The sequence below is a fragment of the Bos indicus x Bos taurus genome, chromosome 3, assembly GCF_003369695.1.
Source record: "Bos indicus x Bos taurus breed Angus x Brahman F1 hybrid chromosome 3, Bos_hybrid_MaternalHap_v2.0, whole genome shotgun sequence".
Classification (NCBI taxonomy): domain Eukaryota; kingdom Metazoa; phylum Chordata; class Mammalia; order Artiodactyla; family Bovidae; genus Bos; species Bos indicus x Bos taurus.
The window spans coordinates 21555655-21571244 of record NC_040078.1 but is presented as its reverse complement, the minus strand read 5'-3'; the positions used below and the strand labels follow the sequence as shown (position 1 = coordinate 21571244).

General features: G+C 40.1%; 2 protein-coding genes across 8 annotated transcripts in view; one reads left to right on the top strand and one right to left on the bottom strand.

The window, feature by feature from the left end:
- The window catches only part of GPR89A (G protein-coupled receptor 89A), a 57863-nt gene that overhangs the window by 38163 nt on the left and 4110 nt on the right, over nt 1–15590 (top strand). For 4 of the 5 annotated variants that reach the window (XM_027535320.1, XM_027535342.1, XM_027535346.1 and 1 more), the window contains exons 11-14: nt 2604–2699; nt 4256–4345; nt 6777–6842; nt 6974–7105. In XM_027535320.1, the coding sequence (XP_027391121.1) occupies nt 2604–2699; nt 4256–4345; nt 6777–6842; nt 6974–7105 (384 nt within the window). Of the gene's footprint in view, nt 1–2603; nt 2700–4255; nt 4346–6776; nt 6843–6973; nt 9457–15590 lie in introns of those variants that run through there. The other variant, XM_027535338.1, reaches the window with a different exon arrangement.
- PDZK1 (PDZ domain containing 1) overlaps nt 8343–15590 on the bottom strand; it is a 63281-nt gene continuing 56033 nt past the window's right edge. Inside the window, exons 7-9 of one of the 3 annotated variants that reach the window (XM_027535294.1) lie at nt 11262–11486; nt 10270–10566; nt 8343–8828 (exon numbers count right to left, since the gene is read on the bottom strand). In XM_027535294.1, the coding sequence (XP_027391095.1) occupies nt 8775–8828; nt 10270–10566; nt 11262–11486 (576 nt within the window). In that variant the 3' untranslated portion in view covers nt 8343–8774. The remainder of the gene's footprint in view (nt 8829–10269; nt 10567–11261; nt 11487–15590) is intronic. The other 2 variants (XM_027535285.1, XM_027535305.1) reach the window with 2 other exon arrangements.

Here is a 15590-nt window from a genome sequence, read left to right as displayed (position 1 = left end):
TCAGCTGGAATTCCATCACCTCCACTAGCTTTGTTTGTAGTGATGCTTCCTAAAGCCCACATGACTTCATACTCCAGGATGTCTGGTTCTAGGTGAGTGACCACACCATAGTGGTTATCCAGGTCATTAAGACCTTTCTTGTATAGTTCTTCTGTGTATTCTTGCCACCTTTTCTTAATATCTTCTATTTCTGTTGGGTCCATACCATTTCTGTTTTTTATCGTGCCCATCTTTGCATGAAATGTCCCTTTGGTGTCTCTGGTTTTCTTGAAGAGATCTCTGGTCTTTCCCACTTCTATTGTTTTCCTCTGTTTCTTTGCATTGTTCACTTAAGAAGGCTTTCTTACCTCTCCTTGCTATTCTTTGGAACTCTGCCTTCAATTAGGTAATCTTTCAATATTTTGGTGGATGTGAATTGATATCTCTCATTCTTTTTTTTCCTGATCAATCTAGATAGAAGTTTATCAATTTTATTGAACTTTTCAAAGAACCAGCATCTGGGTTAATTGATTTTCTCTTTTTCTGGTTTCTACTTCATTGATTTCTGCTCTGATCTTTATTATTTTTCTTCTGCTGCTTTTTTGGGTGTCTTCTTTTTCTGATTTCTTAAAGAGGAAGCTAAGATCATTGACTTGAAACTTTATTTAAATATAGGCGTTTTAATGCTACAAAGTTCTTACTAAGCACTATTTTATTTGTATTTCACACATGCAACTTTTTTGATAGTTTATATTTATTTTCATTCAATTCAAAATACTTTCCAATTTACTTTTTGATTTCTTCTTTAACTCATCAGTTATTTAGAAGTGTGTTATAAAATATTTGGGCATCTTCTGAATATCTTTCTGTAACTACTTTCTAATTTAATTTCATGTGGTCTGAGAACATATTTTGTATGATTTGAATCTTTTTAAGTCTCTTGAGGCTTGTTTTCTGGCCCAGAATATGGTCAACCATGGTTAATGTTCTTTGTGTGCTTGAATGGAAAGTGTATTCTATTCTGGTTGGGTGGAATAGCCTACAGGTCTCACTTGGGTCAAGTTGATTGATAATATCGTCAAGTTTTTCTATACTCTTACTGATTTTCTGACTGCTTGATTATTGAGAGAGGGGTGTTGAAATTTCCACCTATTGTTGTGGATTTGCCTTTTTTAAATTATATCAGTTTTTGTTCTTCATGTATGTCATGTAGGGTCACTATGTACCCCTTGATGAAATGATTCTTTTATCATTATGGAATGACCCTTTTAGTCTCTGGCAACATTATTTTGCTATGAAGTCTACTTTGATATTAATATAGACATTCCAGCTTTGATTATCATTAGCATAATAAATCTTTTTCCATGCTTTTAGTTTTAACTTATTTGTATCTTTATATTTAAAGTGGGCTTCTTGTAAACAACTTGCTTGTATATCTAATCTAATGGTCTCTTCCATTTATTTGTCATATTTGGACCAGGAGTCAGCCATCTGCAGCCCCTAGGCCAAATCCAGCTACCACCTGCTTTTATTTGAAAAGTTTGAATGGAACACAGCCAAGTCCATTTATCTACACGTCATATGACCGTGGCAGAGTTTGCTAACCTCTGGTTTAGACCATTTTTATATTTTTTAAACTTTTTTATTTTGTATTGGAGTATAGCCAATTAACAAACAATGTTGTGATAATTTCAGGTGAACAGCAAAGGGACTCAGCCATACATGTATATATGTCTGTTCTCTCCAAACTCACCTTCCATCCAGGCCATATAACACTGAGTTCCATGTGCTATACAGTGGTAAACCATTTATATTCAATGTGTTATTGTTATGGTTGAGCAACCCTGTTGCTGTATGCTTTTATTTGTCTTGTGTTCTTTTTTCCTTTTGTCTTTCTTCTTTTGGATTAATCTATTATTTTTCATAATTCCATTTGATCTTCTTTGTTGGCTTGTCAGCTATAATAACTCTCCTTGTTGTTTTAGTGATTGCTGTTAGAGTTTTCAGAAAATAACCATAGGGAATGACCCTGGAATGACTTGATTCTCTTACCTTGTGTTTTACCAGAATGTTACCTTTTTGGATCCTAATAAATTGAGGTGTATATGTCATAGCCTTATCCCCCTTTACACTCTATGGAAAAAAAAGATAGGGTAGATAGGGACTTTTGTTTGCCAATGTATGAGTAGCCAAAATAGATTTCTTATGTGTGATTTGGAGAAGGCAATGGCACCCCACTCCAGTACTCTTGCCTGGAAAATCCCATGGACAGAGGAGCCTGGAAGGCTGTAGTCCATGGAGTTGCTGAGGGTCGGACAAGACTGAGCAACTTCACTTTCACTTTTCACTTTCATGCATTGGAGAAGGAAATGGCAACCCACTCCAATGTTCTTGCCTGGAGAATCCCAGGGACGGGGGAGCCTGGTGGGCTGCCGTCTGTGGGGTCGCACAGAGTCGGACACGACTGAAGTGACTTAGTAGTAGTATGTATGATTTAGATTGAAAGTAGAATTGCATTTTTAGAAATATCCACCTGTAAGAAACACTTGGTGATTCATTATTTTGAATCATTTTTTGAAACTGATTTTTGAGATACTCTAATGTAAAGGTCTGTGTCTCTGTAGGCAACCATCAATATCGTTTTTGACCGAGTTGGGAAAACTGATCCAGTCACAAGAGGCATTGAAATCACTGTGAATTATCTGGGGATCCAATTTGATGTAAGAGTTGTATCAAAATCTTCGTTTGTTATGTTTAGATTCTACGTCCTTACTCTAGCTACTTGTTTCTGCTTTCATTCTTCTCCCTCTATGTTTTGGCATATTCACATGGCAGATTTGTAAAGGGCCTAAAACCATAAATAATGACTGACAATTATTATTTTCATGGGTAGTGATCATTTCTACAGTTCCTTCTTTCTCAGTCACAGCTACCACTCTCCAGCTTCTCCCTACCAAGTATTCAAATCCTTCTGTCTGTGATACTTGATGATATCTTCAAGCATATAACTCACCTTTGATTCCTCTGGTAGAAAATTAACTACTAATTAGTGTTTTTGTGTTAGAACTACACTGATTTCTGCTATAAAAAATTATCTGTATCAATTCATATGGGCTTTGAGCTAAAAATGGTTGACTGTCACCTGTGTACAAATTTTTTTTTAATCTTCTTTCTACCTGTTTTATAATTGGGACAGTCTTGTCCTGATTTAAGTTTAATATCTTTATTTGTAGAATAGTGTATTTTCCAGGTATTTGTATGGCCAATGATTCTAGCTGATTAGCACTTTGGTAATAAAACCAGTGTCACATTCTTAGTCCTTACGAGTGCCATTTAGTTGTTCTATGATCCTGGCCATAGTTTGCATGATAACCCTCAGCTGAGCATGCTCCTGGTAACTTGATAAAATGAAAATACACCAGAGCAAATTGAGCTCCAGTCCTTGAGAAACAACTCAAGGCATACATTTCTTAGATGATAAATCAACAGTATATCCTTTTTCATGTGAAGGAGTGTGGTTTCTTTCCTTTAAGTAGTATATAAATTATATGGTAAAGCATGCCTCACTCATATTTCGTATGTATTTTCCTTTTAAAATTTTTTTACTGGGGTGAATTTTTAGAAAGGCCTTCCTTGTTAGTGCTTTCTAGGGCTAGTTTGCTGTGTATGTATATGTGTTCCTTCTGTAACTCATCTACACACCACTCCACATTTCATAAATCTGAATAACATCTCTCAGATGTTGGCAATACAGCTCCCCTCTGATGCTTTTCAGCCTTGAATCAAGCACAGGGTATCACAGCTGCCTCTCACGCTGAAGCAATCCCAGAGAAGGAAAAGGTATCATCCTCTGATTCAAATAAAGGTCAACTACTTCCTAGACTATAGCTGAGAATGTCTACATACTCTATTATTATTTAAGTTTTGGGTGATCATAGAACTGTCATTCACAAATATTAAAAATTATCAGGCTGCTATTTAGTTTCCTTTTAATTCATGCTTTTTACTTGAAGCTGTGTTATTGGCTTTGTGTTTCTTCTGATTTATTAGTATTATTTTCATCACTTCACTGCACTTGCTGTCTTCTGTCCTTAAGTTTTAGGTCTGATAATTAAGATATCCACTGAAGTCTTTGTATACATGTTTTTATTGCCACTTACTTATTAATGAAGTTCCCTCTCACAGTCACATAAGTGATAATAATGTATCGTCTTAGCTTTCCCATCTCTTTGAACAGAGATTTAACAAATATTTTTTCTTCCTCTTGTCTTGACAGGTGAAGTTCTGGTCCCAACACATTTCCTTCATTCTGGTTGGAATAATCATAGTCACATCTATCAGAGGACTGCTGATCACTCTTACCAAGGTAGGTTGTATCATTGAGTTGAAAAGTACTTAATTACATGTGGCACTGTGAGATAACTTTACCTAATTAAGATTTCTGCTTTCTGAGATCTTAAACAACAACTACAAATTTGTAAAAGACATGCCACAGAATAAAAGAAAAAGTTAGACTAGCACATAAATTGATGATAATGTATTTACATCACACACCAGACAGATAAGTAGTTACCAAAGGTCACAGAATGAGATCACAGTATGTTTCGTTCACTGATGTGTCACCAGCATCTAGAACAGCACCTGGCACTTGGTAGATGCTGAGCAGATAGCTGGAATGAATAAATGAGGTAGTATTTGAGGTGAGACGAATAACTGGGCGAGTCGCTTGTAAAGAGAATATGGAAGTAGGAGAAGCTGAACGTTGGGCTGTTTTCTGATCAGCAAAGGAAGGTTTCATGGAACTGGAAGGTAAATTCTCTGGTAGAAGAGGTGGGATTTCAAAATCCAAGAGCTGTTGAAATGAGAGGAGTGAAGAGGTTGGGAAGGGGAAAGGGCTCTGCAAGCATTCAGCACAATTTTAGGAAGAGCTCAGGAGCCCAGAAACAACTACAGGGGCTTGGAGTGGCCTGGTTTAATTTGCTTTAATATTATATAATGATGCTAAAATCATATGTATCACATGGTTTCTGGTAAGTGGGAATCTTTTCACGTTATAATACTTAAAACCACCAGCTTACCCATATCAGTTCAGTTCAGTCGCTAATTCCTGTCTGACTCTTTGCAACCCCATGGACTGCGGCACGCCAGGTTTCCCTGTCTTTCACTATCTCCTGGAGTTTGCTCAGATTCATGTCCAATGAGTTGGTGATGTCATCCAACCATCTCATTCTCTGTCACCCCCTTATCCTGCCTGCCCTCAGTCTTCCCCAGCATCAGGGTCTTCTCTAATGAGTCGGCTCTTCACATCAAGTGGCCAAAGTATTGGAGCTTCAGTTTCAGCATCGGTCCTTCCAGTGAATATTCAGAAATGATTTCCTTTAGGATTGACTGGTTTGATTTCCTTGCAGTCCAAGGGACTCTCAAGCATCTTCTCCAACACCACAGTTCAAAAACATCAATTCTTCAGTGCTCAGCTTTCTTTATGGTCCAACTCTCACATCCATACATCACTATTGGAAAAACCATAGCTTTGACTAGATGAACATTTTTTGGCAAAGTAATGTCTCTGCTTTTTAATATGCTGTCTAGGTTGGTCATAGCTTTTCTTCCTAGGAGGAATCGTCTTTTAATTTCATGGCTGCAGTCACTTTCTGCAGTGATTTTGGATCTGTTCCAACTGTTTCCTCATCCATTTGCCATGAAGTGATGGGACTGGATGCCATGACCTTAGTTTTTGAATGTTGAGTTTTAAGCCAGCTTTTTCACTCTCCTCTTTCACTTTCAAGAGGCTCTTTAGTTTCTCTTCACTTTCTGCCATAAGGGTGCTGTCATCTGCATATCTGAGGTTATTGATATTTCTCCTGGCAGTCTTGATTCCAGCTTGTGCTTCATCCAGCCTGGCATTTTGCATGATGTCCTCTGCATATAAGTTAAATAAGCAGGGTGACAATATACAGCCTTGACGTACTCCTTTCCCAATTTGGAACCAGTCTGTTTTACCATGTCCGGGTCTAACTGTTGTTTCTTGACCTGCATACAGATTTCTTAGGAGGCAGGTAGTGTTCTGGTATTCCCATCTCTTGACGAGTTTTCCACAGTTTGTTGTGACCCACACAGTCAAAGGCTTTGGTATAGTCAATAAATCAGATGTTTTTCTGGAACTCTCTTGCTTTTTCTATGATCTGACAGATGTTGGCAATTTGATCTCTGGTTCGTCTGCCTTTTCTAAATCCAGCTTGAACATCTGGAAGTTCTCGGCTCACATACTGTTGAAGCCTGGCTTGGAGAATTTTGAGCATTACTTTACTAGCATGTGAGATGAGTGCAATTGTCAGATGGTCTGAGCATTCTTTGGCATTGCCTTTCTTTGGGATTGGAATGAAAACTGACCTTTTCCAGTCCTGTGGCCACTGCTGAGTTTTCCAAATTTGCTGGCATATTGAGTGCAGCATTTTAACAGCATCATCTTTTAGAATTTGAAATAGCTCAACTGGAATTCCATCACCTCCACTAGCTTTGTTCATAGTGATGCTTCCTACAAAGCATCACTAGTAGTGATGCTACTAGTTTGTAGTGATATTTTCCCATACTTATCCATATGGGAAAACTGTAAGTGGATCCTTTTGGGGCCATCTGTTTACATGTCTTATTTATAGCCTTAATCTTACGAACGGTTCTATACAAGATGGTGGCATGGAAAAAAACACTTTTATTTACATGCTAACTATACTACTTAATGTTTTTGACACAGGAATCTAGAAGTACCGTATAATCATCTCTCCTCCCTTTCTTGACAGTTCTTTTATGCCATCTCCAGCAGTAAGTCCTCCAATGTCATTGTCCTGCTATTAGCTCAGATAATGGTAAGTTTAATGAACTAGCTTTATGTCTAGAGCCGTAAAATACCAGAAATGTTTCAACTTTTTAATATTGTAACAATTTCCTTTGTCTGTTACTGCATTCAAAGCCCCTTCTGGCTTCATTTGACCTACAGGGCATGTACTTCGTCTCATCTGTGCTGCTGATCCGAATGAGCATGCCTCTGGAGTACCGCACCATCATCACCGAAGTCCTTGGAGAGCTGCAGTTCAACTTCTATCACCGTTGGTTTGATGTCATCTTCCTGGTCAGTGCTCTCTCCAGCATACTCTTCCTCTATCTGGCCCACAAACAGGCACCAGAGAAGCATATGGCACCTTGAACTCATGCCTATTACAGACTGCTAGAAGCCAGTGGTGTCAGAATTTGGATATAAGAGGGAAAAACTGGAGGGGCCAGGGCCTAATATTTTTAAAACAACATAGTGCTGTGGTAGCATATTCTACCTGCAGCTTACGCCTTTGTCCTCAGATGATACTGTAATCATGAGTAGCTTCAGCTTCTCATTTGTATGAGAGAGAGAAGTAACTCAAGCTAGCACTCAACCAAGAGTACCCTGTTTGGTTGGAGGCTGGTGGAGTATGTCAGGTGGTGGGGCTAAAAGGAGCCAAGAAGCTAAAGGGAGAAAATACACTGGAACTCTGGGGTAAGAGAAATGTAAGGTAGCTGGTTAAACACATGAGATTCTGTTTAAATCAAGGATCCCATGGAGGAGGTTATGACTTTCCCTTGAGATTGACTATCATTAAAATCAGAGATTGTTAACACTTGGGCCTTACTGTCATTCTATCAGGGATAGCTTGGTACCATCGCTTGTCAGCGATGTCAAGCGTCCCAGCCCTCCTCCCCAGCCCCTTACCCCTTCAAATAACCGAAAGTTCATCTGTGCTGGGGAAGGAGTGGTGTGCAACTGAAACAGTGTACCAGTGTCAGAGTATGGCATTTTTCTTGATTTCCCTTCAACTTAGTTTGATCCCTGGGTTGGGAAGACCCCCTGGAGGAGGGAAAGGCTACCCACTCCAGTGTTCTGGTCTGGAGAATTCCACGGACTGTATAGTCCATAGGGTCGCAAAGGACACGACTGAGCAACTTTCACTTTCACTTTACTAGTATTATTTAAGAGTGAATTACTCTAAATTCAAGTCACTGATGATATTTCATTTTTTCTTTTCATCTGCCAGTTGTGGGATAAAACAATGAATAACTTAACTGGAATAGGTCACTTTCCTGTCCTAGAGCTCAATGTCTTCATCTGTAATAGGAAGCTTGTGGAAAATTTGTAGGACACTAAGAAATGCAATTTAAGAAAATCTTGAATTCTATTACCAGGAAGTCTCTCTTTGTTGCTGAGATCTTATTCTGAGTTTTGTTGTGTTCGGGGTTTCTAGAGGCAAAATGAAGGTTAAAACATAAAAATTTACCAGAAACAAAAGCACTATTAAGGTTCTATCAGCCAACAGAGAAAATTCAAGCATACTCAAAAGGCATTTTTAATGGCATTTATTTCAGCAACAACAACATTCTTATGAAAGCATAGTTTTAATAGGCTTATCTGCTCAGATACCTTAATTAGCAGTTCTCACATATACAGATTTATGAATCATCTTTGATGCTCTGGGAACCTATAGAAGAAATAACATCAAACAGAGAAGAGTAGTTAAGTTGAAGGTTGAAAGAGATCGCATGAAAAGCATCTGGCTCGTATATTAACTTTTCCTAAGTTGGCCATAAATAAGCTCTCTGCAGTAGCCACACCTGAGACAGATAACAGCAGAAGACAATCACATGTGATGAACTGGTTTCCAAGGAGTTCTTCTCTAACAAATACAGTAAATGGATGTCCGCTCATTCCTTGGGAAAGGATTCCTATTAAATACCCAGAAACAGCGGTCAGCCAAAGCCAGTGCTTGTTCTCATCACATCTCTGTGTCTTCAGAATTGGAAGAAGAATGAGAGGCTGTACTGTGGGCCTGTGCAAAAGGAAACAGAGGATGTGTAAGTGGTAAGAGTGTGAACTTAAGGAGATGGATGGTCTGCTTTAGATTTGCACTTCTCGAGTCAGGAAGAAGAGTCACTTATGAGAAGCTTGGTGACCAAATTCTGCACTTGGCTTCATTTCCAGCTTGCTGTTCGACCCTGACACATTCCTTTTAATATCTATATATATATACATATTTCTTTTCTATAAACTAGCATAGTACTACAATTGACTTTCTATAGACTTATTATAGAATATTTTTAAAGACATCTAGAATACTTTCTTTGTGAAACAATATAGGATACAAGGTCAATGGCAACATGTATGCTATGGTCTGCATGTTTGTATCTCCCTAAAGTGCAGAGGATGAAATCCTGTTTCCCAAGGTGATGAGGAGGTGATTAGGTCAGGAGGGCAGAGCTCTCATGACTCAGATCAGGCCTTTACAAGAGGCCTCCCAGAACTCCTTAGCTCCTTCTGCCATATGAAGGCAAGCCAGAAGTCAGCAGTCTGCAACCCGGAAGAACGCCTTCACCAGACCCTGAATCTGCCAGTGCCGTGATCTTGGGCTTCTGAGCCTCTACAACTGTGAGAAATAAATGTTTGTTGTTTATAAGCCACCAAGTCTATGGTATTTTGTTTAGCAGCCCACACAGACTAAGATAGCTTGTATTCATTAAAAATGAGTATTTGCTTTTTAGATTACCAATCTGCAGAAATAATGTAATGAAAAACATGTAAAACTTTTATTTAGAGTCTTGGCTTTGTCATACATTTCCTTTATGAACTTGGATAGTTTACCTTTGGACCTCAAGTTCATCTATGAAGAGAAACTGAGACTTGTCAAGGAATTTATCTAAATGAAATACAAACAGAATAATGTTTATTCTTCCCCAGTAATGAAACTTGAATACCTGCCAGTTATTTTAAAAAGAATATTGTCTCTAACCACCACCATTCATTCTCATGCTCACCATGAACCAGGCACTGTTCAAAGACTTCAACAGTCTTAATATATCCTGATAACAATCCTACAAATTATCTTTGTTTTATAGGTGGAGAAACTGAGGCACAGAGAATAAATCCATTATTTTCTATTACTTGTTACCCAAGGCTGGTAAATTACCCAGCCTATTACCCAAGAGTAATAAATGGCAATTCCAGAATTTGTATGTAAATAGTCTGATTTGGGTTCTTCTGGTGTTTTCATTATAATTTTGATAAGTTACTGTCAACTCCATGCTATGAAAAATAAGTTTATTCTTAAACTACCTCCTCTCACCCATGGTAACTGAATTTGCTCGTTCTCTTTACACTGTAATGTTCTAGTGTTTTAGGAAACCTGTGGTAAACGTAGATACATGGTGCACTTGTTAAGGACTTTACCATACTCTGGTTGGTTAGATCACTAAAAGCAATGTATCACCACTCACTCGTTCTCTTTCTTCTGCCGTGTGTGAGTTTTGCTCTGATCCTTCCAGCCTTCCTTCATCAGGATCAGGGTCATCATCCAGCGGATCAGCCATGGAGGAAACGATAGGGATTTTCTTAGCCTGGAAATAATCATAGGCCTTCTTTCCACAGACTAAGAGTGTGACAGTCTTGCCACTGCTCTGGATTCTGTCCACCACCTTCTCATAGGACTCATCCAGCATGTTCACTCCATTCACCTCAATGATGACGTCCTCATCCTCCAGCCCAGCCAGATCAGCAGGGCCGCCCTTCTGCACCTGTGAGCAGAATGCTGAGTTACCACTTCAAACAGAGACCACAGACTGTTAGACTAGCAATTCTTCAGAGGAGAGATGAGGGCTTTGAGAATTTATTCTGAGTCATGTTGAGAATACAGACATTTCTCCTTGAGGTACAGAAGTTTAAAATGGTGCTCTAATGCTTTCTGCTTATTAAAGCTACAATTTCATAAGCGCTACTCAAAAGAATAGTGTTCACAATGGTTGAATATCCTGTTGTGTATCTCTCATACGGTGCTTTCCAGGGTGAAGGCATTAGATTCCATAGGTCCCCCTTCTTCATTCCCAACTTGAGAGCTACAGAGATAGTTTTCTGTCTGTCTGTCCCTGCAGGGTAATGGCATTATCCCAGACACACAGAAGTAAACAGGTATTACTCCCAGATAAGAGTTGTTAGTAATGACTGTTAACCACAGTCATGTCAACTCACTGTGTTTATTTAATTTGAAATGTCTAAAGAGACACACAGATGTTTCAGAAACAAATGATGTGAACTTTGATGTACTCATAGCTATCGTAAAGGGTATGAGACCAGTATTTACTTGAACCCAAGTGAAACCCTCAGTGTAGGCCTTTGGTGTAATCTTTTTACTGAGCCATTAGTGAGTGGGAGGCACTGAGACTGTCCTCACTGTGGCCGTGTTTGCTGGGCTGCTGGACCCAGCTCACCATACCTCTTTGACGAATGAGCCTGGCTGACCCCGAACCGCGTTTAAGTGAAAGCCATAGCCATCTTCACCTCTAGCCAGCCTGCAGAGTTTAGGCTTATGATCTCCTACTTCCTCTGTAGTTTCTGGGCTTGAGACCTCCAGAGGAGCAGGAGTAGGAGCTGGAACCTCCTTGACAGAACCATTAGGCAGCTCTTGGCTTTGATAGTAGAAGAATGGAGAAAAGCCAGCCTTTTGAAAATAAAGTGGAAAAAACATTAATGATAAGTATGAGAATTCACACTTTATTAAATGTACTGGTTTAATTTATAAGGTATCCTCTATGTTCCACTCCTCTTCCAGATACATCTGGTTGTGGGCTGTAAAATATCTCTACTACCCCAAACAAAAAAGGTATAAAGGAAGATTGAGCTTAGTTACAGAATAATGAGCATAAACATGTAAGCAAATGTACATACACATAAAATAAGAGCAGCACAGAATGTTGTACAAGGATCCAAATCTAACAGAACTGCTAGTTTGTTCTAATTCCATGATAGTGAGCAAGTCACTGAACAAATTGTCAGCAGTCTCCCTGTTGGGAGATCATAAGACATTGAGTGACTTGCCCAATACCTCACGCAGAGGAGGTTCACCTGGGCCTTTCCCTCAGTAAGATGGTCTTCAGAACTCTTCACAGCTCCTTAGACACATTAGAGAAAGTGAAACATGAGATGATATTTTTGTCACTATTTGAATTACAGTGATCAATTGGGCAATGGCACCCCACTCCAGTACTCTTGCCTGGAGAATCCCATGGATGGAGAAGCCTGGTAGGCTGCAGTCCATGGGGTCACTAGAGTCGGACAGGACTGAGCGACTTCACTTTCACTTTTCACTTTCATGCATTGGAGAAGGAAATGGCAACCCACTCCAGTGTTCTTGCTTGGAGAATACCAGGGACGGGGAGGCCTGGTGGGCTGCTGTCTCAGGGGTCGCACAGAGTCGGACACGACTGAAGCGACTTGGCAACAGCAGCAGCAGCAATCAGTTGGGGGAGTGGGTAGAGGAAGTTGGCGTTCACACAGTCACATATGGTAACAAAAGTCAATTCCAATCATTTACTACTTGCATCTCCCACTCCCCACTCCAGTCCTGTGTCTGTTGTACTCTATTTTACTATTTGCTGATATAACCATTAGCTGATACTCTGCTATGCTAGACTCCTCACTGTCTTTTTTTTTTTTTTTTTTTTTAAGCTTTTTATTTTGCATTGGAGTATAGCTGGTTCATGGGAAATAGATGGGGAAACAGTGGAAACAGTGTCAGACTTTATTTTTCTGGGCTCCAAAATCACTACAGATGGTGACTGCAGCCATGAAATTAAAAGATGCTTACTCCTTGGAAGGAAAGTTATGACCAACCTAGATAGCGTATTCAAAAGCAGAGACTACTTTGCCAACAAAGGTCCGTCTAGTCAAGGCTATGGTTTTTCCTGTGGTCATGTATGGATGTGAGAGTTGGACTGTGAAGAAGGCTGAGCACTGAAGAATTGATGCTTTTGAACTGTGGTGTTGGAGAAGACTCTTGAGAGTCCCTTGGACTGCAAGGAGATCCAACCAGTCCATTCTGAAGGAGATCAGCCCTGGGATTTCTTTGGAAGGAATGATGCTAAAGCTGAAACTCCAGTACTTTGGCCACCTCATGCGAAGAGTTGACTCATTGGAAAAGACTCTGATGCTGGGAGGGATTGGGGGCAAGAGGAGAAGGGAACGACAGAGGATGAAATGGCTGGATGGCATCACTGACTCGATGGACGTGAGTCTGAGTGAACTCCGGGAGTTTGTGATGGACAGGGAGGCCTGGCGTGCTGCGATTCATGGGGTTGCAAGGAGTCGGACACGACTGAGCGACTGATCGGATCTGATCTGATAGCCGGTTAACAATGTTGTGAGAGTTTCAGGTGGACAGCAGAGGGACTTAGCCATACATATATGTGTATCCATTCTCTCCCAAACTCCCTCCCATCCAGACTCCTCACTGTCTTTAAATACTTCTAATCCATTTCAACTCCCAGACTGTCCACGTGAAGAAGGCAGTGATGGTCTTAAACATAAAAAGGCAGAGAAACAGGAAACATAGGACTAGTTTTTGTTACAGAATGAAGAGTTTAGCTGACTGTGGGTTTTAGTTAAGAGAATTAAAGCTTTGTTTTGTTTAGTTATATATTTTATATAGTTGTATATTTGGATATGGTAAGATCTTGGATCAGCAATTTAATTACTGCCCACAGGTGTACAGGACATTTGTTAGGCAATGAGTAGAAAATCAAGCAATTGAAGCTGAGCCTGGCCAACCCTGAACCGCGTTTAAGTGAAAGCCATAGCCATCTTCACCTTTAGCCAGCCTGCAGAGTTTAGGCTTATGATCTCCTGCTTCCTGTTCAACAACCTGGCTAAAACTGGATTTGGGGTTCTAGTATCATCTGTTTTACCCCAAGACCACATCTTTCTTTCTAAACAAGCGTAGCACCAGCACAGGACTTCCCTGATGATATAGTGGATAAGAATCCTTCTGCCAGTGCAGGGGACATGGGTTTGATCCCTGGTCCAGGAAGATCCTGTCTGCCTCAGGGCAACCAAACCTGTTCATCACAACTACTCAAGTCCGTGCTGTCTAGAGTCCACAAGCTGCAGCTACCGAAGCCCGTGCACTACCGCCTGTGCTCCACAAGACAGGCCACCACAGTGAGAAGCCTGCACACCACAACCCAGCACAACCTAAAATAAATTTTTTAAAAAGAGTAGCACTAGCACAGAACCTCCTACTTACCCAATTCAGTGAACCGCAGATCTTTCAATGCTGTACTTGCAAATCTTCCCACATTTCTTTCTCTTTAAAATGTGGAAAATTGTCAGAGTGACTCATCACATGCGAAAATACTTCTGCTATCACTGCAGATCAACTGTATCTGACAGTAGCAGCTAATCTTGAGGCAGAGGACAGTAATGAGTCTTTACTCATTCTTCATTCAAATATTTGGGTGCCTGGTATGTGCCAAGAACTGGTCTAGGTGTTTGTTTTATTCGCTGATACATATATCAAAGATCCAACCATCATGTACCTACCCCTCTATGGAACTTACTTTGCAAGAGAAGAGGGAGGAAGAGGATGGAGACAGGCATCTTTTTAGATCCAATTTCTCTCATATTAATCAAAACATTAAAATTATAGTTAAGTCATTCTGTCATAAGATTAGGAGGCATCAGAAGGACTCGGGACTTCCCAGGTGGCGCTAGTGATAGAGAACCTGCCTGCCAGTACAGGAGACACAGAAGAGGCAGGCTTGATCTCTCGGTTGGGAAGATGCCCCGGAGGAGGAAATGGCAACTCACTCATTTTCTTGACTGGAAAATACCATTTCCAGTCAAGAAAGATCCTGGCAGAAGATCCTGGCAGGCTACAGTCCATGGGGTTGCAAAGAGTCGGATGCAACTCAGCAAGCACACAAGCAAGCATGCATGAAGAGGACTTGATGCCTGAATTCCCTTTATAGCAGCTACTGCAGTGACCTTCTGACTTCTGTTTGATTTTTACCTCCAACTGGGAGCTTCCCACTCTGCAGAGCTTTTTCCTGGTAGCTTTGGTTGTCTTTAAGCCAAAAGCTAGCTCCTTATGCCTTCTCTACTTGGTGAAACTGTGCCCCGTAGGACACCTCAAAAATAAGTCTACTTCCCACATGTAATAGCCTTTTAAATTCGTGTGTGTGTGTGTGTGTGTATTATTTGTTTTAAATCCATTTATCTGTCAGTGGACACTTGGGATGATTCCATCATTTGGCTCTTGTGACTTGATTTGTGGCCTAGCACGTGGTCTATTCTGGGGACTATCCCATGTGCACTTGAGAAGAATGTGTATTCCATTGTGGGGTAGAGTGTTCTGTGTGTGACTATTAGATCTAGCTGGTTTGCATTGTTCACGTCCTCTAGTTCCTTACTTCTGTCTGGTTCTATCCAGTATTGAGAATGGGCTATTGAAGTCTTCAACTACCATTGTAGAATTGTTTTTCAATTTCATCAATTTTTGCTTCATGTATCTTCCCAGCTCTAACAATGTATAACTGACAGTTGCAGTTGTATATGTTTGAGGTATACACATCATGATTTGCTAGACATATACATTGTGAAATGATTACTACGATCAAGTTAATTAACACAGATCCATTACCTTGCATAGTTACCATTTAGCCTTTTAAATTCTTGACAATGTGTTCCTTTCTTCCCCAAAACCTATGGTTATTCAAACCAAATATTCACATAATGTCTTACAAAACCTCTTCCCTGGTTACCTTTCTTG